At 44.2% G+C, this 24,725-nt stretch overlaps 1 protein-coding gene and 1 non-coding gene across 3 annotated transcripts in view; one reads left to right on the top strand and one right to left on the bottom strand.

Moving 5' to 3' along the window:
- Positions 1–24,431, top strand: part of FEZ1 (fasciculation and elongation protein zeta 1) — a 43,470-nt gene extending 19,039 nt beyond the window's left edge. For both annotated transcript variants that reach the window (XM_047824206.1, XM_047824207.1), the window contains exons 4-10: positions 9,008–9,094; positions 11,394–11,562; positions 14,658–14,929; positions 15,864–15,944; positions 17,011–17,086; positions 21,094–21,159; positions 24,068–24,431. In XM_047824206.1, coding sequence (XP_047680162.1) covers positions 9,008–9,094; positions 11,394–11,562; positions 14,658–14,929; positions 15,864–15,944; positions 17,011–17,086; positions 21,094–21,159; positions 24,068–24,084 — 768 coding nt within the window. In that variant the 3' untranslated portion in view covers positions 24,085–24,431. The remainder of the gene's footprint in view (positions 1–9,007; positions 9,095–11,393; positions 11,563–14,657; positions 14,930–15,863; positions 15,945–17,010; positions 17,087–21,093; positions 21,160–24,067) is intronic.
- Positions 2,301–2,373, bottom strand: TRNAR-UCU (transfer RNA arginine (anticodon UCU)). The gene has a single exon. It is a non-coding gene; the product is annotated as a tRNA-Arg (tRNA).
- Positions 24,432–24,725: the final 294 nt, after the last annotated feature.

Below are 24,725 nucleotides of genomic sequence, written 5' to 3'. Positions count from 1 at the left end.
AGGGCTCGAACTCACAAACTGTGAGATCATGACCCGAGCTGAAATCAAGAGTCAGATTCTTCACCAACTGAGCCACCCAAGGGCCACTCTTTTGGCTATTTTAGGTCTTTTGCATTTCCATATAAATTGTGGAATCAGGTAATCAATTTCTATAACTTGCTGAAAATTCAACTGTGATTGTGTGTTAAATCCATAGATCCATTTATGTAGGTAGATCAATTTATTATGTTAATGTGATGTATTACATTAATCGATTTTCAAATATTAAAGCAACCTTTCATTCTTAAGATAAACTCCACTTAGTCATGATATAGTATCGATTTTACATAATGTGGAATTTGATTTGCTAATATTTTATTAAAGATTTTTGCATCTATGTTCACAAGGAATCTTTTTGTGTAATTTTCTTTTCTTGTAATGTCATAACATGAATTGGGAATGTTTCTACTTTCTGAGTTTGTCTTAGACTGGTATTATCTCTTCCTTACATATTTGATAGACTACACCAGTGAAACCGTCTGGCCCAGGTGTTTTCTCTGTGGAAGATTTTTGGTTACACATTCAATTTCTTTAATAAATGTAGAGGGGACAGGGCGCCTGGGTGGCTCAGTGGGCTGAGCGTTCAACTTCGGCTCAGGTCAGGATCTCGCAGTTTGTGAGTTAGAGCCCCTCATCGGGCTCTGTGTTGACAGCTCAGAGCCTGGAGCCTGTTTCAGATTCTGTGTCTCCCTCTCTTTTCCCCTTCCCCACTCATGTTCTGTCTCTCTCTGTCTCTCAAAAATGAATAAATGTTAAAAAAATTAATTAAAAATAAATAAATAAATAAATAAATAAATAAATAAATAAATAAATGTAGAGGTGTTCAGATTTTCCATTTCTTCCTGAGCTGATTTTGGCAAATAGTGTTTTTCAAGGAATTTGTTCATTTAATCTAAATAATTGAATGTATTGACCACAAAGTTGTTTATGATATGTTCTTATTATTTAATGTCAGTAAGATCTATAGTGATGGTCCTCTTTTTATTTCTGATCTGCTAATTTGTGTTTTCTTTCTCCTTCTCTCCCTCTCCCTCCCATCCTCTCTCTTAAGTCTAATTATGGGTTTATCACTTTTATTCATCTTTCCAGAACAGCACTTTTAGTTTTCTTTTCCTCTGTTGTTTGTTCATTTTCTCATTTGTTGATTTCTTTCCTTAACTTTATTATTTCCTTCCTTACACTGACCAGGGTTTTACTAAGCCCTGTAAGGTAGGAGCTTAGATCAGATTTTAAACTTTAAAAATAATTGTCTTAGTCCACTCGGGCTGCTATGACACAATACCACACACAGGATGGCTTATAAACAACAGAGATTTATTTCTCACAGTTAAGAAGGCTGGACATCCAGGGTGCCAGCATGATTAGGTTCTGGTAAAGGCCCTCTTCTGGCTTACAGACTGTCAATTTCTGGCTGTGTCCTTGTTGGTACAAGGGATCTCAGGAGCTCTGTGAAGCCTCTTTTCTAGGGTACCAATCCCAGTCATGACGGCTCCACCCTCATGACCCAAGCAAATCCCTGAGTGCCCACCTTAAATACCATCACATTGAGCATTAAGATTTCAACATGTGAATTTGGGGAGGACACAAGCATTCAGATCAGCAATACCATGAGCATCTTAAAGTAATAAAATTTCCTTTCAGCATTGCTTTAACTGAATCCCACAGTTTTGATATGGCATGTTTTTGTTAACCTTCAGCTTATGGGTAATTTAGATGTATGTTGCTGAATTTCAAAATGTTTGGGGATTTTATAGTTATCATTTTGTCATTGATTTCTGATTTAGTTTTGGCAAGAACACAATCTGTACAAATTCAGTCTTTTAAAATATATTGGGATCAATATATGGCTCAGCATATGTTGTATCTTAGGAATGTACTACGTGACATTGAAAAGAATGTATATTCTGTAATTGTTGGTTGCAATGTTCTATAAAGATCAACTAGATTAAGTTGGTTTAAGTGTTGTTGAATTCTTCTATTTCTTAACGGTTTATTTTGCCTGTTTATCCACTACAATTTAGTTTTTGGTTTTAATTTTTATTATTGAAGTAAAATTGACATATAACATTAAATTAGTTCTTTTTTCAGGTACACAACATAGTGAGTTGACAATTCTGTACATTATGCAATGCTCACCATGATAAATGTGGTTATCATCTGTCACTATATAGTGTTATTACAATATTGTGGACTATATTCCTTTCCTGTGCTTTTCATCTCCATGATTGATTGATCAATTGATTCATTTATTGTAAGCTCTATGCCCAACGTGGGGCTTGAACTCATGACCCCAAGATCAGAAGTCATATGCTCTACCAACTGAGCCAGCCAGGTGGCCCCCCCACCCCGATTTATCTGCTTTATAACCAGAAGTTTGTACCTCTTTAGCTATTTGCCCATTACCCCCACCACTCTTCCCTCTGGCAACTATCGGTTTGTTCTCTGTATTTATGAGTGTTTCTAATTTTGGTTGTTTTGTCTTTCAGATTCCACATATAAGTGAAATCATGGTATTTGACTATCTCTGACTTATTTCACTTAGCATAATAACACTAGCTCCATCCATATTGTCACAAATGGCAAGACCTCATTCTTTTTCCTTAATGTGTTTTTTTTTTTTTTTTATTTTTGAGATGGACAGGGAGAGTGAGTGTGTGTGCACGTGTGAGAGCACACAAGTAGGGGAGGGGCAGAGAGAGAGGGAGACAGAAGATCTGAAGCAGGCTCTTCTGCACTGATAGAGCAGAGCCCGATTCAAGGCTTGAGCTCATGAACCACGAGATTGTGACCTGAGCTGAAGTCGGATGCTTAACTGACTGAGCCACCCAGGTGCCCCAAATTCTCATTCTTTTGTTTGGCTAAGTAATATTCCATTGTATATATATACCAGATCTTCTTTATTCGTTCATCTATTGATGGACACAGGTTGCTTCCATATCTTGGCTATTGTAAATAATGCTACAATAAACATAGGGGTGCATATGTCTATTTGAATTAGTGTTTTCATTTTCTTTGGGTAAATACCTGCCAGTGTAATTACTGGATTGTACGGTGTTTCTATCAGTCCTTTTACTTTTCACCTATTCCTGTCTTTATGTTTAAAGAGTGTCTTTTATAGATTGCATATAGTTGAGTTTTTTTTATTATTATTCTTATTTTTGAGAGAGAGAGAGAGAGAGCCGGGGAGGGGCAGGGAGCAGGGACTCTTCCACGCCATCAGCATAGAGCCCAGCCTGGAGCTCCATCCCATGAACCATGAGATCATGACCTGAGCTGAAATCAAGAGCCAGTTACTTAATTGACTGAGCCATTCCGGCACCCTTATCTTTTCTATTTAGTCTGAAAATGATGATGTGTGCTTTTTCGTTCATTGGGTTTAATTCATTTGCATAGTGTTTAGTCCATTAACACTTAAAGTAACTTGAATAGTTTGTGTTTAAATGTATGATCTTGCATTTCTATTTGTCCTCTCTGGGTTTTTGTTGTTGTTGTTATTCCTCTGTTCCATCTTCCTGCCTTCTTTTGGGTTAATCAGATTTGTTTGGTATTCCATTTTATTTCTTCCATTAGATTTTAGCTATACCTCTTGGTGTGTGTGTTTCTGGTTTGTTTCTGTTTTTGTTTTTCACTGACTTCTTTAACGATTATACTCTGCATTATTAAGTTATCATAGTACACTTAGTATTAATATTATGCTACTTCACATAAAATGTAAAACACTTTCTGCAGTATAAGTATATTCCTGTTATCCTCTGTGCTATTGTTGTCATATATTTTACTGCAATCCATATTACGTACCCCGCAACACAAAGTTTTTATCTTTTGCTTTAGACAGTTAGTTGTCTTTTAAAGAAATTAGGAAAAGGAAAAAAGCATAAATATTTAATATTTACCATTTTTGGTATTATTTATTCCTTCCCGTGGGTCTGATTTTTAATCATTTCCTTTTAGGCCAAAAAACTTTCTATAGGATTTCTTGTAGTGTTAGTTCACAGGTGACAGATTCCCAGCTTTCATTTATTTCATGTTTTCCCTTCTTTCAATGGTCACAGCCTTTCACTGTCTATGCCCAGTGCCTCAAAACAATTGGCTCATAGATTTTGTCCAGATTTGTAGTTGTATGTGGCTGAAGCGGTAAGTCCAATACTAGCTACTCTTTTGTGGCTGAGAGAGACCATCTCTTGTGTTTTTGTGTTTTGGAATTTGTTTTATTCAAGTGTTGGACTTAAAATGATCTTCTGCTTTTTCTACCCTCCCATTTTCTATCCACTTATTTTGCTTTACTCTCTCGGTGATTTTCTCAACCTTATCTTCAATTCTTCTTTTGAAAATATAGATTTTGCTACTATAATTTTAGTGTCTAAGAGCTCTTTCTTATTGTTTTTTTTTTTCTTTAATTAATTCTATTAAAAAGACCATGTTTTGAGGAAGCAGTGTTTCCTTGATGTCTTTCTGAGGACAGTAATGATAGGAAGGAGTTTCTTCTGCCTTCTGTATTGCTTTTGATTTGCTTTTCCTATGTATTTGTTTCAGTCCCTGTCTTTCATGTTGGGGATTGTCTGCAAGTGTTTGACAGTCCTTGGGCATAATTTCATATTTAAAAGTGAAGCTAGACTCATTGAGCTCTTCCTTTGGGGCAGGTCTTATCTCCTGCTGCCCCCACTGTAGTGATCAGTAAGGACCTGGTCATTTTTTTTGGAGGCCCCAAATATTGGCATGTATCTATAGGTCTTTTTTCTTGGGCAGTGTAATAGAAATGTGCTGGTTAGTGACTTGAGTCATGTTTTGCTTGAGGAGGATAAGCCTGACTGCCAGTGTCCTTAGAGCCTCATAACGGCAGGAGGGTCTTGGTGAGTATGTAGACTTTCACTTAATCCCTCTGTTTGGGGCAAGATCCCTCACCCCTGCTTTCAGGTGGCCATGGGTATCTTGAGTCCAGGGCCTCCTAGTTCAACCTTTCCAGAGTAAAATCTCCACTTCTTTTAATGGTGAGAGGGTGGTAGTTGCCTTTCTACGTGGGAAGGGAGAAGAGACCCAGGGTCTTGCTGCTCCTATGAAGAATCCCAGCAGATCCTTCTTTTTGCAGCCCCACCTCCCAGTACCACCTGAAGTCTCCAATTCTGAGTCTTTCAGCATCTTTGGGGTAAAAGCACTTACTTTGGGAAGCCTCCTCCTACAGAGCTTACTCCTCTAGCCTGCTAGCTCAGCATCTGCTTTCTAGCATCTCCTTTGCTGTTGTCTTTACTCTGGTTTGTTTTGTTCCTGTGGGATATCCTCTTTTGGTCCTTTAGCTCTCGCTGTAGTCAGATTTCAGGAGGAAGAGGAGATAATGGAGTGTGTGTGCTATCTCCTGTCTTCCTCCTGCTATAAAAACACAGAAATGGGAAATCATTTAAAACATCTTAAAAAATTGTGTTCTGATGTGGACGATCGGAGAAAGACAATATGGAACCTCTACTCAGAGGCCCATCATGAAGAAAAAGGCCTTGGCCTTACGTTAGGAGCTTGGGGGAAAAATACGTGTACACTTACATTTTTAGGTCAAAATACCATGCTCGAGTTCTGTAGTATTATTATTATTATTTAAAGTTCTCCACGTTTATTGGGTTTTTCAATTAATCAATATTTTGTCCCTGATTGATGTAAAAGACAGTCTCTTTTGTCCCTGTAACTTGAATTAATAGCACATGGCGGTTGTCTTGGATAAGAGGAACGAACATCCAGGACCGGGTGTTCCACTCTTCTGTTTTCCCGGTGACTAAACAGCTAAGTTGTATGTGGACAGGGGCTGACTATAGGAGGCAATAGTGTTGCCATTCCTGTCTCTTTCATGTGTTCATTAATTCGTTCAAGAAGCTTCTGTTGTCTACATGCTGTTTGCTGGGCTCTGGTACATCTCACTGTGGGGATTCAGAGGCATTGACTTAACCCCACACAGATGTTTCCTGGTTGTTCACAAGCATACAGGGGATGTAGTTGTCTTTTCCCCGGGCTGGGTGCATGCCATTGATTTTTTTTTTTTTTTTTTTTTAACTTTTGACCGAAGGTGAAAATGTACCTTCATTCTCTTACTTTTGGTCAAGGCAACCACCTGTGTGAAACAATTGTGATAAGGGGAGGGAATAGAATCATCTGGTTAATAGTCATTATTGAACACAGGGAGTCTGTAATTTCAGTCCTCACTCAGACTTCTGTGCAGCAAGACTTGGCAGTCTTATAGGCTCCAGGGAAGGTTCTCCACATTTAGTGTCAAGTTTGAAGCTACCACGTTACAGCCTTGGGGGCACACCCTTGACCCAAAACAGGAGGAAGAAATGGCTTGTCGAGTAGTATGGCCAGACCTTTTCTGGATCTCTGTCTTTTTTTCTCAGTTCTGGAAAGAAGTCACTTGGAAGAATGATTTTTCTTGAAACAGTCATAGTTCACTTCTACAGTATGGACACAATGTGAGTTTTAGTCTACAAGCTAATTCAGCCTTAAATGACCTAGCCTGAAGGTTGTTTTTGGCTTTAGTCTTCCCAATGCCACACAAGAGACTAAACAAACTCCCTGTAGCAATTTCTAGGTCTCTCATATATGAGAATAAGAGTGTATACATACTCTTCCACGTACATAAGTGTGTGTGTGTGTGTAAATCATATAATCCTATCCATATGTACTAGTGTTATCATTTTTCAAATTTTTTTCTTTTTTTTCCCTATTTGTTCCCACCCAGTTTTCCACTCTCTGCCTGAGATATTGTCCTGGTAAAGAAGGGAAGTAGGGAGTCTATAAAAGGCATTCATAAGGAAAGAAGGCTTGTTGAGAAGGGATACAAACTGTAGGCGGAACAGAGTCTGCTAGGACGGGGAGAAAATGTGGCAAGAGCCCTAGAGAGGGTAAGGAAGGAAGAGAGAATGAGAACCAAAAGCTAGAGAGGGAGGAGAAAAGGCCAGGGATGGGGTGGATGTGTGAAATCAGAGGCAGGGGGGATAATCCACACATGAGAGCGGAGGGAAGGAGCCAGGACTTTAAGTACTTTGTGTTTGTTTCTCCTTTTTTTTACTTTTTAGCATCAGACTTCTGAGATCTGAGAAAACGTGGGGTAGGGATGGCTCACACAATACTAGGAACTCAGGGTGACTTATCATTCATTATAATTGATTTTCAGGTCTCTTTTTACCCAAGCCTGACGAATCAGACCCGCAGGCTTTGTGCCAGAGGGAGAGGCGAGAAAGCTCCAAGAGGCACCCATGCCACTGCTCGGGTTCACTAACATTTAAACAGCAAGAAGCGTCTGTCCCTAGAAACTCCCTCCCTGCTTTCAGCCAGGAGCTCAGAGGGAAGACCTTGGGAAAGCAGACAGTGTAGCTCAATGATGCAGTATTAGCAGTCAGTGAAAATCGGCTATATCTCAGAAGATGTAAGCCTTTTGTTTTTAGAGTAGGTTTAATGTCAAAGAAATTCTGGTTATATCTCACACTCGCCTATAGAAAATCATCCAAACAGAAAACAACAACCTCTGTTCCCCAGGGTGAGCCTAACTTCTAGCTTCTGGGCCTTTCTGGCCCTGAGAAGTTTTGCCACGAGTGTAGTTGTGAACAAAGTGGGGCTCCGGGAGCTTCGTTCTGCAGAGTGGGGAGTGCGGAAGCCAGGCGGCCATCACAGGTGGTAGGTAAACTTGGCAGGGAGAGCAGCATATGGGTTCGCCAACAGAAATAGATGTCACCATCTGGCGCACAAGCCCCTCAAATGATCCCATTACTTCCCGGTCCTACCCCTCATCCAGGTTGAGTGCAGACAGCATTTGGGATATATTTGATTAATTTTTTAATGACATAGTCCTAGTTTCACGCAAACGTGGACAGAAGATGATGTGTTTTGTTAGGGGCATCTGCCAAGGTGGAGCTCAAAGAAGAAGGGAGAAATTTCTGAGGATAGATGATCTCTGACATGATTGCTTGGGGTGGAACTGGGTGTTTTCTGTCGGAACAGAAGTGTAATCCCCAGGGAAGAGGCAGATAAGCATGCCAGCTATCGAAGAGCAAGTAAAAATTGATTCCAGGAAGAGAGGTGTCTCTGCAGAAAGATTTCCTGGAGGCTCTCCTTACCAGCCTTTATATGACTCTCAAATCTGACTTCTGGACACAGACAGCCTGTGGGGTGATTTAGTGGTTTATTTTGTGTAGGATTTGAACCTAAGTGCTGGACCGTGGCTGTTTGGGATATGGTCAGTAAAGCCAGATGTGCTGTGAACACCTTGTTAGATTTCAACATCTAGAATCACAATGGCTGTGAACTTTCAGAATCTTACTTGGCATTGTGGAATTTTGGAGAAACGGCAAATGTTTCAATATTTTTGATGTTTAGTCTGTCCTGTAGTTCACGTGGTCAGGTGATACTGTGGCATGCCTCATGTAGATTCATCACCTCCTTCTGCAGCTATGACACCAAGTCTAGAATTCCAATTCTAATTCCAATTCCAATTCCAATTCCAATTCCAATTCCAATTCCAATTCGAGACAGCCTTTCATCAAGTTCTAAAAGCTTGACTGTTTGGATTGGAACAACCCACCCGTTAAAATGCCTAATTAAGTAAAGTCTGGAAACAAAACCCCAGATTGAAACTCCTTGTATAAATAAGGGTGACTTTGCTGCCCGAATTGTCGACAGTGTCACTTGCCTTGGGAAGGTTCCTCGTTCACACAGGGACAACCTGTCTGTGGGTTAAAGAACAGTGCTCCTCCCTTTGAGTCAGACATTCCTCGTTGTCCTTTCCTGGACTCAGGGATGCATGTTGTGCAGAAGGGCTATGTTTGGAATTGGGTGAAACTCTGGGCACCTCTTCAGATTCCCCTCTTTACACAGTGGATGGCCGGCCGGAGGGGCCTCTCAGTCATGTTATCCGTTCTAGACACCAGAGAGTAAAGAGATCCCTGGTTCTGCTGATGATCCATTAGAATTCCACCCCCTCCCCACCCCCCTTCAGATCCATGAGAAGGAAGAGGAAGAGTTCAACGAGAAGAGTGAACACGATTCTGGTATCAATGAGGAGCCTCTACTCACAGCAGATCAGGTACGAATATTTCTCTTGGTTCTCGGGACTTTTTGTTCTCTGGCTCAAGAAAAAGTTTAAGTACACATACTTGTCACATCTTTTTATTTTATTTTAATTTTTTTAAAGTTTATTTATTTTTGAGAGAGAGAGAGTGAGCAGGGAGAGGCAGAGAGAGAGGAGAGAGAGAATCCCAAGCGGGCTTCATGCTGTTAGTACAGAGCCCGATGTGGGGCTTGAACTCACGAGCTGTGAGATCACCACCTGAGCTGAAACCAAGAGTTGGACGCTTAACCGACTGAGCCACCCAGGTGCCCCTTGTCACATCCATTTAAGGCAGAAGAAAGATATACGGTCTAGTGGTGGCTGTGTTGATGACTCGGAGCATCTGTGATAAGGGATTTCATTTCTCTTTATGCCTTAATTTACCCACCTGCGGTAAATAGGAACATAATTCCTGACCCTTGGGTTGGGCGGGGCTCATGTTTGATTACGTCCAGAGACGGGCCCAGTGTTGACTGGCTTCACTTCTTGCTAAGCCTCTGCATGCAATCCCATTAAGAGTCAAGACACTTAAATAAGGGTCCTAAATCCCTGTTCCCGCAAATATAGAAGTGGCAGATGAGGCTTTTGTTTGATGGGTATTTTCTCATATTTCACAGAATACTCAAAATGTTGAGCCTTACAAAGGGACTTTTTTTTTTAAATGTTTATTTACTTTGGAATGAGAGAGAGACAGAGACAGAGTACGGAGGGGGAGGGCAGAGAGGGAGACACAGAATCTGAAGCAGGTTCTAGGCTCTGAGCTGCCAGCACAGAGCCCGACGTGGGGCTTAAACTCACAAACCATGAGATCATGACCTGAGCCGAAGTCAGACGCTTAACCGACTGAGCCACCCAGGCACCCCCCAAAAGGACTCTTAATATGCAGTTGCGTCTTTGTTTAAAAAAAAATGTAGTGTTTGACATTTGATTGAATTAGTTATATTTTGGCTTTAGTCACTTATTACTTCAGGGGAATAATCTTGGGTCTTTGGACTCTTTTTTCAACTTTTTAGTCAACAAATATTTATGGGTGACTTTTTTGAGCAGGTGCCATACAAGTTTTTCACAAAGTAGTTCCACCAAAAAACTCCACCAGGAGCCTTTGGTGCCAGACAGTGCTTTTTTGGTGAAAGGAACTCTGTGGTAAAAAGGTGGGATTATAAACAGATGAGGTCCAAGAGATTGAAGGGAGCCGGATAAAAAGAGAATAGGGGCCAACAGTTATTCTTGTGAATGGTAAGAGAAATACGATTCAGTGATCCAAAGTCAAGGACAAGTAGTCTGAGAGACGAGAAACTGAGCCATAAAATTTTAAAGGGGCTTTGTCATTTGCTTGCATTTTATAAGCGGCTCTCAGCAAAGACTAAGTATTCCCTAAACTGGCTGAGTGGAGTTGAGAAGTTGTGGGGATAAAATAGAAATTATTCTCAAGGAGGGGACCCTAAGTCCCCTTGTCCTTGGTCCAGCTGACATGAAGAAACCTGCTTCAGGGACCACAGTCCAGTAGCCTGGAGCCTCAATCCATCCCAGAATCGACAAATGTATAAAAATGCCCTATCGTGACCAGACCCATCTGTAGACGCCTTTCAGACCTTCTTTGCTTGTTCCATTTTCTTTATGTGTAAACCCTTAACGGACGAATCAGTCCTCTGGCAGTCCTCTCATTCAGCCCTCTCTGCTGGGCCCTGTTAAGAGTCTAGATTACAGCTGGTTTCCTATCTATTTTCTGCTCTCTGGACCCTACCCACCCTTTTGTTATTTTGTCATCCTGTTTCGTACTTGTGTCTGGGCAGCCTAGTTCCTGTCCAGGTGAATTCTGGAGAAATTTCCTCGGGGTGAAAAAGCCTCCCTGTTTTGAGCTGTTCTAGGAACAGCAGAAGCACCGTGACAGTTGATGGACTGGGTTTTGTGCTAAAGTTGGTTGGATAAAGTATTTCCTCACTTAGAAATAAAATGCTCAGCAGATTGAAGTAAATGTTCCCTTCCAGGCAGCTTTGCTTTGTTTCCCGAAAGAGGAGTTTATCTCCAATAAAGCACTCATCTAAATGGTGTTCTTGGAAGAGATTTCACATTAAAGTGTGCTTTACATTAAAGAGTGTATGTAAGGCTTTGGTCAGATCTATTTTTATTATTATTCAATATGTATTAAATAACGATACCGCTTCGGGAATTTTACAGGCAGCAAATCAGAAACTTCCTTGACCGATCAAAATTTGAGCCAGCCTGTCCTTCCAGCAGAGAATAGAGTTAGCACTCTCTTGTGTACCTTCTTTAGGTCATTGAGGAGATTGAAGAAATGATGCAGAATTCCCCAGACCCTGAGGAAGAAGAGGAGGTCCTGGAAGAGGAGGATGAGGGAGAAACCTCCTCCCAGGCTGACTCTGTCCTCCTTCAGGAGATGCAGGCCTTGACCCAGACCTTCAACAACAACTGGTCCTATGAAGGTGAGGGCCCTGGTGGGTGGGCTTGCCAAGGATGAAGACCATTCTGGGCCAGGCCCTGGGCACATGCTTCACATGTAGCTAATAGAACCTCAAATCGAGGAGGCTGGTGGCACCTTTCTTACTGGGCATCAGGAGAGAAGTTAGCCTTTTTGGTGGGGAGGTGGAGAAAAAGTCAGTTAAACAGAATCAAAAATGGCAAAACTAACCAAAGAATAAGACGAAAGCCGAAAAAAGAGAAGAAATCTGAACCCACTATCCAAAGTGATGCTACCGTAAAATCAATGAAAAAGGTAATAATAATGATAGCTGATATTTTTGGGAGAGCTTTCTGTGTGCCAGACCCTGTTCTAAGAATTTCTGTGCATAATCTCATTTCCTCCCCACGCCAACTCCATTAGGATCGAGGTAATTGAGTATCCTGAGAGGTTAAGTGACTTGTTTGATGCCACTGTGGGGGAAATATAATTAAAAACAAAATCTCCTCCTCACCCAGAAAACCGTTCCACAGAGGAGAAGAGAGAAAGAGGACAATTTTATCATTGAATAAGCGTTAAGCCAGAATGGGGTGCACATCACAGGCAGAAAGAAATCCTACTCTCGTCTACAGCTAAGTAGATACAACCCATTACATTAAATAGGTTTTGCAATCTGGAGTCAGGCGACTAGTTAGGCTCCTGTCATCTTCCTTGGTGATTACTTTTCAGAGCCGTGACTCCTAGGGGGTTGGGAAAACATTCCTGAGTCCTAAGACGGGCAAGAGGCTTATTTAGCCATTAAAATGATTGGCATCTCTCTGCAAAGGACCCAGGAAGCCATTCTCAAAGAAAAGTCAGGTAAAGGAGAGAGAAAGTCTCTTCCCTTATTTTCAACAGGGAGAGTCAAGGCTCTAATTTTTTATTTGTATCTGCCCTTACACTACATGCAGGTCACGAGGGGTGGGGCCCATATGTGAAGCCAGGCAGGTTGATTCCAGAATCTGTGCTCTTAATCTGGGTTAGCTCTCTGATACAGGTTTGTAGTAATTATAGTCACACAAAGAAAAAGGCGGATGAGGCGTGAAATGGAAACATGTAACACAGTGAAGGCACAATTGGGTATAAAAGTCATCGGTCTGGAGGGGTAAGGGTACCCATGCTGCAGGAGGGGCCGAGGAGATCTGCACGCAGGCTGGTGGGGACTTGGAAACACAAGAGGGAGAAGGTGGGCCGGGCAGGTGTAAAGGTCCAAACATGGTAAAAATTGAGGCCTGATCTGAAGAACTGTGTCCTGAAAATGAAACTCTGCGGCCCTAAAGAGTAGAGGCCAGGGGATGGCCAATGCAGAAGGAATGTGCTGGGAATGATGGGGCAGACTTGGCTGCCTTCAAGCCGTTCTCAGCCACACAAAGGCCCCAAACACAGCGGCATTCAGCGCAAGACTCCCGAAAACAGCTGAAGTGCAGAGTGAAATGGCAAATGCAGAAGGAGGAGGCAGCTCCAAAGAGCAGAAGAAATGGGGAAGGTGAACCAAGGCAGCAAACACATAGGCCAGAGCAGAAACGGGGAAGTAAAATGGATTCTGGGGCCGAAACAAAAGATCTCAGAAATGGACAATTTGAAACGATGCCTCCCTCCTCCCCTCCACAATCGATTTTATTTTATTTTATTTTTTTAATTTACATCCCAGTTAGTTAGCATATAGTGCAACAGTGATTTCAGAAGTAGATTCCTTGATGCCCCTTACCTATTTAGCCCAACCCCCATCCCACAACCCCTCCAGGAACCCCCTGTTTGTTCTCCACATTCAAGAGTCTCTTAATGTTTTGTCCCTCTCCCTGTTTTTATATTATTTTTGCTTCCCTTCCCTTGTGTTCATCTGTTCTGTGTCTTAAAGTCCTCCTATGAGTGTAGTCATATGATATTTGTCTTTCTCTGACTAATTTTGCTTAGCATGATACCCTCCAGTTCCATCCACGTAGTTGCAAGTGGCAAGATTTCATTCTTTTTGATTGCCGAGTAATACTCCATTGTATATATATCCCACATCTTCTTTATCCATTTCATCCATCGATGGACATTTGGGTTCTTTCCATACTTTGGCTATTGTCGATAGTGCTTCTGGAAACATTGGGGTGCATGTGCCCCTTCGAAACAGAGCACCTGCTTGTATCCCTTGGATAAATGCCTAGTAGTACAATTGCTGGGTCATAGGGTAGTTCTATTTTTAATTTTTTGAGGAAGCTCCATACTGTTTTCCAGAGAGGCTGCACCAGTTTGCATTCCCATACAATCGATTTTAAATGAAGAAGTCTTAGGGGACAAGAATTTAAGATAAAGTTATCTGTATCCCTTTATCTCAGGTTCCCTTTCCTTTTCCCTGATGGCAGACTCTGTACCAACCAGCCAGGGTTCATTTTTCAGTGTGTTGACATTTCCCATGTTCCTGGATATCTGCACTCGCTGCCGGACAGGACTGGAGGGGTGAAGAGGGCATCAGGTCACTGCGCTTATTTTGCTGTCCGGCTATCTCTTTTATTTATTATTTATTTATTTTGAGAGAAGGAGAGAGAGAGAGACAGCATATGCAAGGAAGGGGCAGGGAGAGAGGGAGAGATTGAGAATCTCAAGCAGGCTCTGCGCTGCCAGCACAGAGCCCGATGCAGGGCTCCAACTCATGGAACTGTGAGATCGTGACCTGAGCCAAAACCAAGAGTCGGTCACTTAACCTACTGAGCCACCCAGGCGCCCCTCTCCCCCTGATTCTTGACCCATTTTGCACTTGGAGTATTATAGAAATAGAGAATAAGTAGGAAGAGGAACACAGGATCAGAACGGCACATGTCTGTCCACGTGCATTTTTGCGGACAGAGTCCACAGGCTTCCTGGGGGGCTATTTCTTCTTCCTCTTCTGCGTCCCTGGAAGGGGTGTTCATTCTGGCTGTCGGCATATGGGTCCCTCCCTTCCTGGCAGCCCCTCAATTCCCAGTCCTATAAGGGGTTGGCAGGGGTCCCCTCTGGAGAGGCAGACCCACCTCAAGCAGCAACAGCCCCGGGAGCCTCCCCGTCAGGCTCTGGCTCGGATGCAGCTGTCACCTGCGGGATGGCCTCTCCCTGCAGGCCTGAGGCACATGTCCGGGTCGGAGCTGACCGAGCTGCTGGACCAGGTGGAGGGCGCCATCCGGGACTTCTCGGAGGAGCTGGTGCAACAGCTGGCCCGCCGGGACGAGCTGGAGTTTGAAAAGGAAGTGAAGAACTCCTTCATCACGGTGCTGATTGAGGTTCAGAACAAGCAGAAGGAGCAGCGGGAGCTGATGAAGAAGAGGCGGAAAGAGAAAGGCCTGAGTCTGCAGAGCAGCCGGATAGAGAAGGGAAACCAGATGCCTCTCAAGGTACACGGACCCCCAGGGGGAAGACCCGGTGTGTCCGGGCCCCAGATCCTCGCCGTGTCAGGTCCCAGTACCGACCCTGCGCAGGACCCGTAAGCAGCGACTGTGAGCAGGACCCCTGGCAGACAGTGGGGCTGTCAAGAGGGAGAAGACACCCCTGTCTCCTTTACTCCCCCAGAGGATCCTGGTCCAGCTGAGGGAGGCGGGATGCAGACATCGGAAAATACTTGCATATGGCATGTGTTCCCTTAGGCAAGACCTTAGAAAGAGGGGTGACCGGTGCTTAGTATTGATGGGCATTGTGCCCTGGGACTCAGGGTCAGAATCCCTGCTATTCGTCCTGACTTACCTCTTTAGGATGTCAGTAGGGGTGTTTCAGGATTGAAAATTATGACTCCTTACTGTCATATTAACAAGATTCTCCAGACCTGTGGTTCTTGATGAAGGAAGCTCACGAGAAATCATCCAAGATTTTTCAAAATACCTTGGCCTAGGCTCTATCCCAGACCCACTGAATTGGTCCTAGGCTTGTGCCTTTTGGGAAAAGCTTCCCAGTGAAGGACAGTAGCTTTACATCCGCCCTTCCCAGTGGCTGGACATTTTGTTTTCCTTAAGTTAAGACACTTGCGTCATCATCCGCCCCAGGTGTCCCGTCCTGCTTCATTCTTCCCTTTGCACGTGGAGGGGGAAGTGAGGAAGCGAGGGCAGCACAGGGGGGCCTGTTGCCCTGAGGGACAAAGATGAGAGTCTCTGAGACTCTACTGTTGGTTCTTGCAAAGCTCAGGCTTAAATTTTGGCCTGTCCCTTAGCCTTGGTGTTATCTGGGACACGGTGGTAGTGGGTGGGTCTGGGTAGTTTAGGGAGGGCACCGAGGTCCCTGGAGGCGAGGCCTGCGGAGCAGGAAGCGTTTGTTCTTGAGCCCCCCTCCTCTTCACAGCGCTTCAGCATGGAAGGCATCTCCAACATTCTGCAGAGTGGCATCCGCCAGACCTTTGGCTCCTCAGGAACGGACAAGCAGGTACAAGCAATTCCCTTGCTCCCAGATTTCCTCCTGGACTCTTGCAACTTGGTGACTCCCTGGGATTATCCTGGGACTTGGGCAAGGGGCAGGGGATGCGGGGGTGGGGTTCTTCACATTTTCTTCCTTTCTTAAGGAGGAACGGCCAGTGTCTTTTAAAAGGGGAACCGTTTTTGAGCTGTTGCCAGGCCCTCAGGTACAAAGACGGGTTCGTCCTGGTCCCTGCCCTCGCGAGGGGTATAATCTGATTGAAAGGGCACGTGCATACCCAGACGAGATTGAGATGGTAGAATAAGAGCACGTAACTGCTTGTGTGTCTGTTAGACACATTCGTAGCTGAATCCTCAGGGTTAGAATTCTAGCGCTGCGGCGTGGGAAGAGATTTTAGGAATATCTAACTCAGGCGCCTCACTTTGCAGCCGTGAGAGCTAAGGCCCAGAGACGTTAGGTATTCTCCCAAGGCCACACCGCTAGGCGCAGAACCAAGACCAAAATACAGGTCTGGAGCTCTTCTCACTCAGTCCCCCAGACTCCCCCACAACCTTCAGGGTCTCTCTGGTGCTGCCTTCTCCAACATCCCACCGGCCCAAGGTGATCTTGTTGTAGAAGCACCTCGTATCCAGCAGAGGGAGCAAACCCGACATCCAAGACCAAGGGCGGGGTTGAGGTTCTCTCCCCTGTCATTTTTGACAAAAGGGAGACTTCGTTTTCAAATTGCTCTGCGAAGGATGAGAAAATATAACCCCCCTCTAAAATGTTCTCTGCGCTCAGCCTCTGCTCACCAGGATTCCTAAATAACCCAAAGCTTCTAGCGTCAGAAGAATGTATTAGATGGAATAGAAGGCTAATATGGTAAAGTCTTACTTCCAGAGACCGCCCCCAACGATGGGGACAGGGTCCTGACTCAGGGGTGTGCACAGTGTCATGGGTGTTGCCGAGAGTGTCCGATTCGGTGGAGCGCGTTTGTTACAGAAAAGCGCAATCCCCGTGAGAATTGCCGACTCCTCTTCCCAGCAGAGGGACCATACTTGAGTCTCAAGACCTGCGTGCCATGTTTGTCTTGTAGTACCTGAACACCGTCATCCCTTATGAGAAGAAAGCCTTGCCTCCGTCAGTGGAAGATCTCCAGATGCTGACAAACAGTGAGTTCCTCTTGTCCTCAGTGAGATGGGCTGCTCGTTTCTGCCCTCCCTTCCCTGTGAGCATCACCCCTGGTGCCTCAGGCCTGTGGTTTCCCTGAGAACAGCAGCCTCAGATGGGTCAGAATGTGTCCCATATCGCTGTGTCACTTCCCCCTACACGGGGGCAAAACTAAAATACTCTGCACTGGTACCCAGAGCTGTCTTCTTTGTTTAACTTTCTTTTAACGTTTATTTCCTTGTGAGAGAGAAGGTGAGAGAGAGAGAGAAAATGAGCAGGGGAGGGACAGAGAAAGAGGGAGACACAGAATCCGAAGCAGGCTCCAGGCTCCGAGCTGGCAGCACAGAGCCCAACGCGGGGCTCGAACCCATGAACCGTGAGATCATGACCTGAGCCAAGTGGGATGCTCAACCGACTGAGCCATCCAGACACCCCTAATTTTTTTAAGGTTTATTTTATCTTTGAGAGAGAAACAGAGCACAAGTTGGGGAGAGCCGGCAAGGGAGACACAGAATCCGAAGCGGGTTCCAAGCTCTGAACACAGAGTCAATGCTGGGCTTGAACCCACAAACTGTGAGATCATAACTTGAACTGCAGTCGAGATCATGACCTCAGCCAAAGTCGGACACTTAACCGACTGAGCCACCCAGGCACCCCTGGAGTGGTCTTGTTTTTCCTCTGCTTCCTCATAAAGGGCAGAGACTTGCCAGGAAAGAATGAGCTGGTGAAAGAGGTTGGGGGCTGGGTGAGGGCAGTGCTGGTGCGCAGGGACTTTCTGGGGCTCACCCAGCAGTGCTCAAAGCCTTGCATTCTCTGCCTTTCCTGTTCTCTTGTGAGCAACTTGAGGTTACTTTGTCCTACTTCGTGGCCCCGAAGAGGGGAGCTTGGTCTATGGGATTGGCTTCGTTTTTAAATTATTACTGTTAAAAAATTTTTTTAATGTTTATTTATTTTTGAGAGAAAGAGAGAGAGAGACAGAGAGAGGGGGAGGGGGAGAGAGAGAGAGAGAGGGAGACACAGAATCCGAAGCAGGCTCCAGGCGCTGAGCTGTCAGCACGGAGCCAACACAGGGCTGGAACTCAGGAACCACGAGATCATGACCTGAGCCAAAGTCAGACTCTAAACCGACTGAGCCACCCAGGTGCTCCAGGACTGGCTGCATTTTTAAGGAGAAACAAGGTTTCTTGGGTGGCGGGGTGGGTGAGCCTGACTAGAAAGAACAGTTTTCCTTCCAGGAAATGACTGCCTCCTCTCCTTTGCTTTGACTCTATTTTCAAATATTAATAAACATTCTGAGCTGCGGGAGAAACCAACGTGTGATAAAGAGCCTTCCGTAGGCAAAATCTCCTTACATACACCAGACACTGCAACCCCCGAGGGGCTGGGGGCACACGGTGTTAGCCATCAGTGTCAGCCTGATGCTTTTCGAAAGAGAAAAGTCCGGGGCTGAGATGGGGTGTCAGGCTCGGTGAATCACAAGAATGTCTATCTCCCTGGCAACCGTGCACGGCACTGAGTGACATACTAACCAGGCCGCCCAGCCCAGCATCACCCTGCTTCAGAGGCAATGGCCCAGCATCATCGGGCCAGACTGGTGCAGGGCTATTTGATACCCCAGGGGAGGGGAAGAGAAGTTTCTCCTGTTCCGATGAGGAAGGAAGATCCCCGCTGGGCCCCCTGGTGCTACAAAAGGTGACCCAACACTTTCATGTTTATCAATTGGGCGAACTGAAGCAGGCAGTTCTGGTGAACGGAAACCCTGCCCACACCCATGGATCCGGGCGTCCTTGAGAATTTGGAATTTTAAATTCAAAGTACATTGGCTTCCTCTTCCCTCATCTTAAACTCCTTTATTTGCATAAATATGCACTAAGATTTTTTTTTAAAGGGAGCTGACAGAAATGAACTGACATTTATAAGTTGTTTGTGTTTTCACAAGCAGTAAGCACTTGGAAAATAATTTGGACAAATTACGCAGGTTGATGTATGTAAAGTACTCTATCATATTTTTTTTTTAAAGGAAGAGCTATAAATTTATTACAGATACCCATTCAGGAATTCAGTGTGAAATTTTTTCATTTTAATTAAGAAACAGTGGGTTTTATTTACATGTTTCAAGTTTGCTTGAAAAATTTTAATTGGAGTGTTTCCATCATTTAGAACAGTTCGGAAACACAGGAAAGTGAACAAAAGAAAATAAATAATTCATTGTCCCCTCTACTGTGGGTACTATTTTGGTGTTTTCAGCCATAATATTTTATGTCTTCTCCATATAGTTGGGATGATACTGGCTATAAAATTTTGTATCATGATTTTAGTTCTATCAGTTAACATTTGGTTAACGTTCTTTTTATGGCTCTCTCTCCCATCATGTGGGTCCACCACATTCCAATATTTTATTCCTTTTAAAAGAAAAAAACTGCCATCTTTCCTGAATGTGAATTCCGCTGCAGGTTATAAAAGCTCTTTTTTTTTTTTTTTTTTTTTGTGGCAAATCCTCATATGGATTGTGAACATCTCCTCTTTCCTCCTGAACCCAAAGACACAGGCCCAAGACCAGCTCTTGGGGACCGGATGACGCATATACATTTCAGATTTGGGCAAGTTCAGACACATACTGGCTGAGTGCAATTTCATTTGTAAAGCTGTCTTCTTGGTGCAGCATTGAGTCTGCCCGTATTCAGTTGTAAGGTACCTACCTCCAGCCGGTCCGGTTGACACGGATACATGCCTAAAACTACGGAAGAAATAAAAGAAAGGAACACCTGGAGAGCCCTCAGGTTCAGGCTCTTTCTTTTCTCCGCTGGACCTGGCCACTGACTCACACCCCCGCTCCCAGTTTTTGAAATCCAAGTTTCGTGACCCTGCCTCCACGGCATAGATACACTATGGTTTATTTATTTATTTATTTATTTATTTAAATTTTTTTTTCAACGTTTATTTATTTTTGGGACAGAGAGAGACAGAGCATGAACGGGGGAGGGGCAGAGAGAGAGGGAGACACAGAATCGGAAACAGGCTCCAGGCTCCGAGCCATCAGCCCAGAGCCCGACGCGGGGCTCGAACTCCCGGACCACGAGATTGTGACCTGGCTGAAGTCGGACGCTTAGCCGACTGCGCCACCCAGGCGCCCCACACTATGGTTTATTTAAAGAATCTGTTGATGAAGAATCTGGTTGGTGGGATCCCTGCTCCCCTCATTCCATGATATTATAAACAAAGTCCAGCAACGTTCTTGAAGGATTTGCTCCAAAGCTGACTTCCACAGGATGAATTATGAATATAGAAAGTTTTACCTAGTGTAATGACAGAAAATACTATTGTAAAAAATCTCTAAAAAGCTTTTATTTGTTCATAACTTCCCTATTGTGTGCCTTATACTTGTGAAAATCGTGAAGTGTCTCGATGAGAACTTTAAGAGCTCCCTGAGGGTCCATAATTCCTTTGCATTTCCACAACTTCTAGCACTGTACCGGGCATGAAATAGAAAATAAGTATTTGTGAAAGTAAGTTCATTTGTTGTTAATAAATTGGAATAATAATTTATTATTATCGTAATTAGGGAAATTTTTCTAATATCTGTTTACATGGATAGAACGTGTTTAAAGAATTTTATTGGTGATTCGATAATGGGGATGACTGTTATTCTTGACATTAGATTGCATCTGAAGGTGGGTTCTTTTTTAATTGCTTTATGTTTATGCTTATTAAAGATATATACTTAGGAAATAATGTGGAGATGATAGATGGGGAAAAAAACCCCACATATAAGATAAAAGAAAATAAAATCACTGACAGGCCACTCTGACTCTTTGGATGTATTCTCTCCTCTGTCAGTATGTTGAGTGCTGATTCTTGACAGAAGCTTCTAGGCTTTTGCTCAATACTCAATGAATGTCTGGTTTCCTTGAATCATTTCTCACTTGGGGTTGTTGGACTGTCTGGCCGCAGAAGTGAGCTTCATGCCCTGATGGCATCTCGACTCATCTCTCCCTCTCTCCTTCCCCAGTTCTCTTTGCCATGAAGGAGGATAATGAGAAGGTGCCCACTTTGCTAACGGACTACATTTTAAAAGGTAAGAGTTGTCCCCAGGCCTCCTAGAGCAGGGCCTTCCCAGGTCCCCTCCCCCAGGCCTCCCACTGAAGGCCTGGAGTCCTCTCTGCAGCCTTCCCAGAGTGACCCCTCCTGCCCAGACCTCACAGGGCCAGGGACCGCCAGTGAACGATTGTGAGGCCCTGGCAGGGACAGGATTTTGTCTTTGCATGTTGCCAGGAGGCCGGAGAAGGAGATGCCTTTGCCTTGGAGTCACCAGGGCGACTCCACATTAGGGCAGCCAAACCATCACAAGACTGAAAGTTCTGTGGAGTTCGGGCTATTTCTTTGGGAAAAACAGAGCCGGGGGTACCTTTACTAGGTTTCAGCTGTTCGAAGTCATGATTAGCTACATCCTTTCCTAACTTTTGTTTTATCTTTTATTAAGGAAGCTTTTAACACATATAAGAGTGACTGGTATAATGAACTCTCATGTTCTCAACATCCTGTTTCAGTAATTGTTGACTCATGGCTAATCTTTTTTCATTTATACCCCTACCCAGCTTCTCCTCTCCATATTATTTCGAAGCAAATCCTAATCATCATTTTTTAAATCTATAAATATTTCAGTGTACATTTCTAAAACATAAGGACTCTTAAATTTTTTTTTTATGTTTATTCTTGAGAGAGAGAGAGAGAGCGCGAGAGCGCGTGTGCTTGTGCGTGAGTGGGGGAGGGGCAGAGAGAGGGAGACAGAGAATCTGAAGCAGGCTCCAGGCTCTGAGCTGCCAGCATAGAAACCAACTCGGGGCTCGAACTCACAAACTGTAAGATCATGACCTGAGCCAAAGTTGGACACTCAACTGACTGAGCCACACGGGTGCTCCTAAAACATAAGGACTCTTAAAAAACATGACCACAAGGGGTTCCTGGGTGGTTTAGTTGGTTGAGTATCTGACTCTTGATTTCAGCTTAGGTCATGATCTCATGGTTTGTGGATCAATCCCCACGTCAGGCTCTATGCTGACAGAATCCCTGCTAGGGATTCCCTCTGTCTCCCTCTCTCTCTGCCCCTCCCCTGTGTGTGTTCTCTTTCTGTCTCTCAAAATAAAATAAACTTAAAAAAACCATAACCACAATATTGTGATCATAATTAGAAAAATACAAACTGTCTTAAAATCATTGACTACCCACTTAGTGCTCAGATTTCCCTGTAATATTTTTGTTCAGTCTGTTTGAATCAGGACCTAATGAGAGTCCATACACTGCCATTGGATAATATGTGTCTTAAGTCTCTTTTAATATATATAGATTCCTCTTTCTTTCCTCTTGTTCCTTGAAGTTTATTTCTTGGAGAAACCACGTGATTTGCCCCCTACAACTTCCTCGTTTTGGCTTCTGCTAGTTAGTTGTGTCCCCATGGTTTAATTTAATAAATTATTTTTTGTTTTTAATAATTTTAAAATATTTTAATAATCATTTCTTTCATTTTTTGTGTTTCCTGTTCAACTGGTAGAGCTAGAGGCTTGATCAGTCTCAGTTTCAAAAAAATTTTAAAGTTTATTTATTTATTTTGAAAGAGAGAGAGAGAGTATTCACATATGCTCTTGAGCCAGCGGGGGAGGGGCAGAGAGGGAAGGAGAGACAGAATCCCAAGCAGGCTCCATGCTGTCAGGACAGAGCCTGATGTGGGGCTTGATCTCACGACCATGAGATCAACAATCAAGAGTTGGATGCTTAGCGGACTTAACCCAGGCACCCCTCATATTTTTTGATAACTGCTACAGTATCAGTGGTTGTCAACTTCTGTTAAGAGACACATATTCTCTGGTTGTCTTTCCTTTTGTGATGTTAATACCTGTATTAGCTTGCTCAGGCTGCTAAAACAAAATACTTAGCTTAAACAATAGAAATTTATTATCTCTCAGTTTTAGAGGCTAGAAGTCCATGGTCAGAGTGCCAGCAAATCCAGTTGCTAGCAAGGGCTCTCTTCTTGGCTTGTTGACAGCCACCTTCTCGCCATGTCCTCACGTGGCCTCTCTTCTGTGGGTGTGAAGAGAGAGTGTGCTGGAGCTCTCTGGTGTCTCTTATAAGGACACTAATCCTATCGGATCAGAGCCCCATCCGGTGACTCATTTAACCCCATTTCCTTAGAGGCTCCATCTCCAAATACAGCTGCACTGAGGGTTAAGTCTTCGACATGTGATTTGGAGAAACCCGAACATTCAGGCCGTAACGGTGTCCATTGATGGTCATCATTGTCCAGATTCTTGACTTCATTAGGCTTTGCTCCATATGCATACACGGTGTTGGGGATAGTTTCCATAGGCTTCTGGATCTCAGTTAAGAACCTCTGAGTTATATTGTTTCCATAAGGATCAGAAAGATTAGTCTTAAGTTTCTGCAGGAGGACTTCAGGCTAAACCTTGGGAAGAACTTCTAACTCTTAAAGGCTTTAAAAGCAAATTTCTCAAAGGAGGTTTGTAGAAATGGGTTCTGTAAGTCTGGGAGCCTGATGGCTAGACCTGTTTCCCCACCGTGATCCACAGAAATGTCAGTGAATTCATAAAACTAGTTAACATTTACTGAGCACTTTCTGTTTGCTTCTGAACAACCCTGTGGGGTGGGCAGAGGCACAGTCTATTGTACATATCAGGAAGGAAGCACAGATAGGTGAAGAGATTTCCCTGAGGTTGGAGAATTAGCAAAGGCCGCATGCGGGGTTTGAACCCAGGCAGACGAACACCGGAGACTTAAATCATTACACCAAAGGAATACCTACCACGGTCTCTTCTTCTGGAAGGAAGACACGTGATCGCAGTTATTCCCAGGTTCCTAAGGGGCAGTTCGGTGCTCAGGACATGAGTGCCTTTTGGCCAGGACCACCCTGTGCTGGGAGGTCCTGACCCACGCTGTGCTTTGACCTCTCTCCTCTCCCCTTCTCTTTTCAGTGCTCTGTCCCACCTAACCTTGCCCCTGGGGGCAGCCTTGCTGCGGAGGTCACTGAGCAAGAGACATTCCATCACAGGGACTGCATGACACTACGTAACCTCCGACGTGTATTTAAACGTGTATAGCTTAACCCGGATTAAACATGAGCAAGCGCGCGGGGTCCTTTGCTGTTGGTTTCTAGTCCTAGTGACCATTGGATGCATGACCGAGGGGCAGGGCTGCTGAGACGCCTCTCCGCCCACGTTGCCTCCAACGTGGAGAGGCAGGCGCTCTCACTGCTCATTTAAGTAGTCTGGCTCCAGCCCTCAAAAACAGCTTACATTCTAAGACTAATTTTGAAATAAACCTTCATTTAATATTCTTCATGCGCTTTGGAGTGTGGTGTTTCAAACCTGGAGAGAAGGCTATGTAGCTGCCTTCACGTTGATGTCCCGTGGCCTATGGCAGACCACTGGTGTTGAGGGACCAGTGGCCTATGGCAGACCACTGGTGTTGAGGGCGCGCCCTGCTGTGGGCTGTGGTGGGGGCTGCACATGGTGCAGTCAGAAGGGGGAGGCCATCCACAGAATCCCAAGGTCTTACCGCTCGGCAGCTTTAAAGGGAACTGTGCAGTGTGTTCTAGGAACTACTGGCTGGAGGGTGTCAGACTAGCTGGGT

The sequence above is a fragment of the Prionailurus viverrinus genome, chromosome D1 (genome assembly GCF_022837055.1).
Source record: "Prionailurus viverrinus isolate Anna chromosome D1, UM_Priviv_1.0, whole genome shotgun sequence".
Lineage (NCBI taxonomy): Eukaryota > Metazoa > Chordata > Mammalia > Carnivora > Felidae > Prionailurus > Prionailurus viverrinus.
Note: the sequence above shows the minus strand (reverse complement) of the source record. Positions and strands in the feature narration are given on the sequence as shown.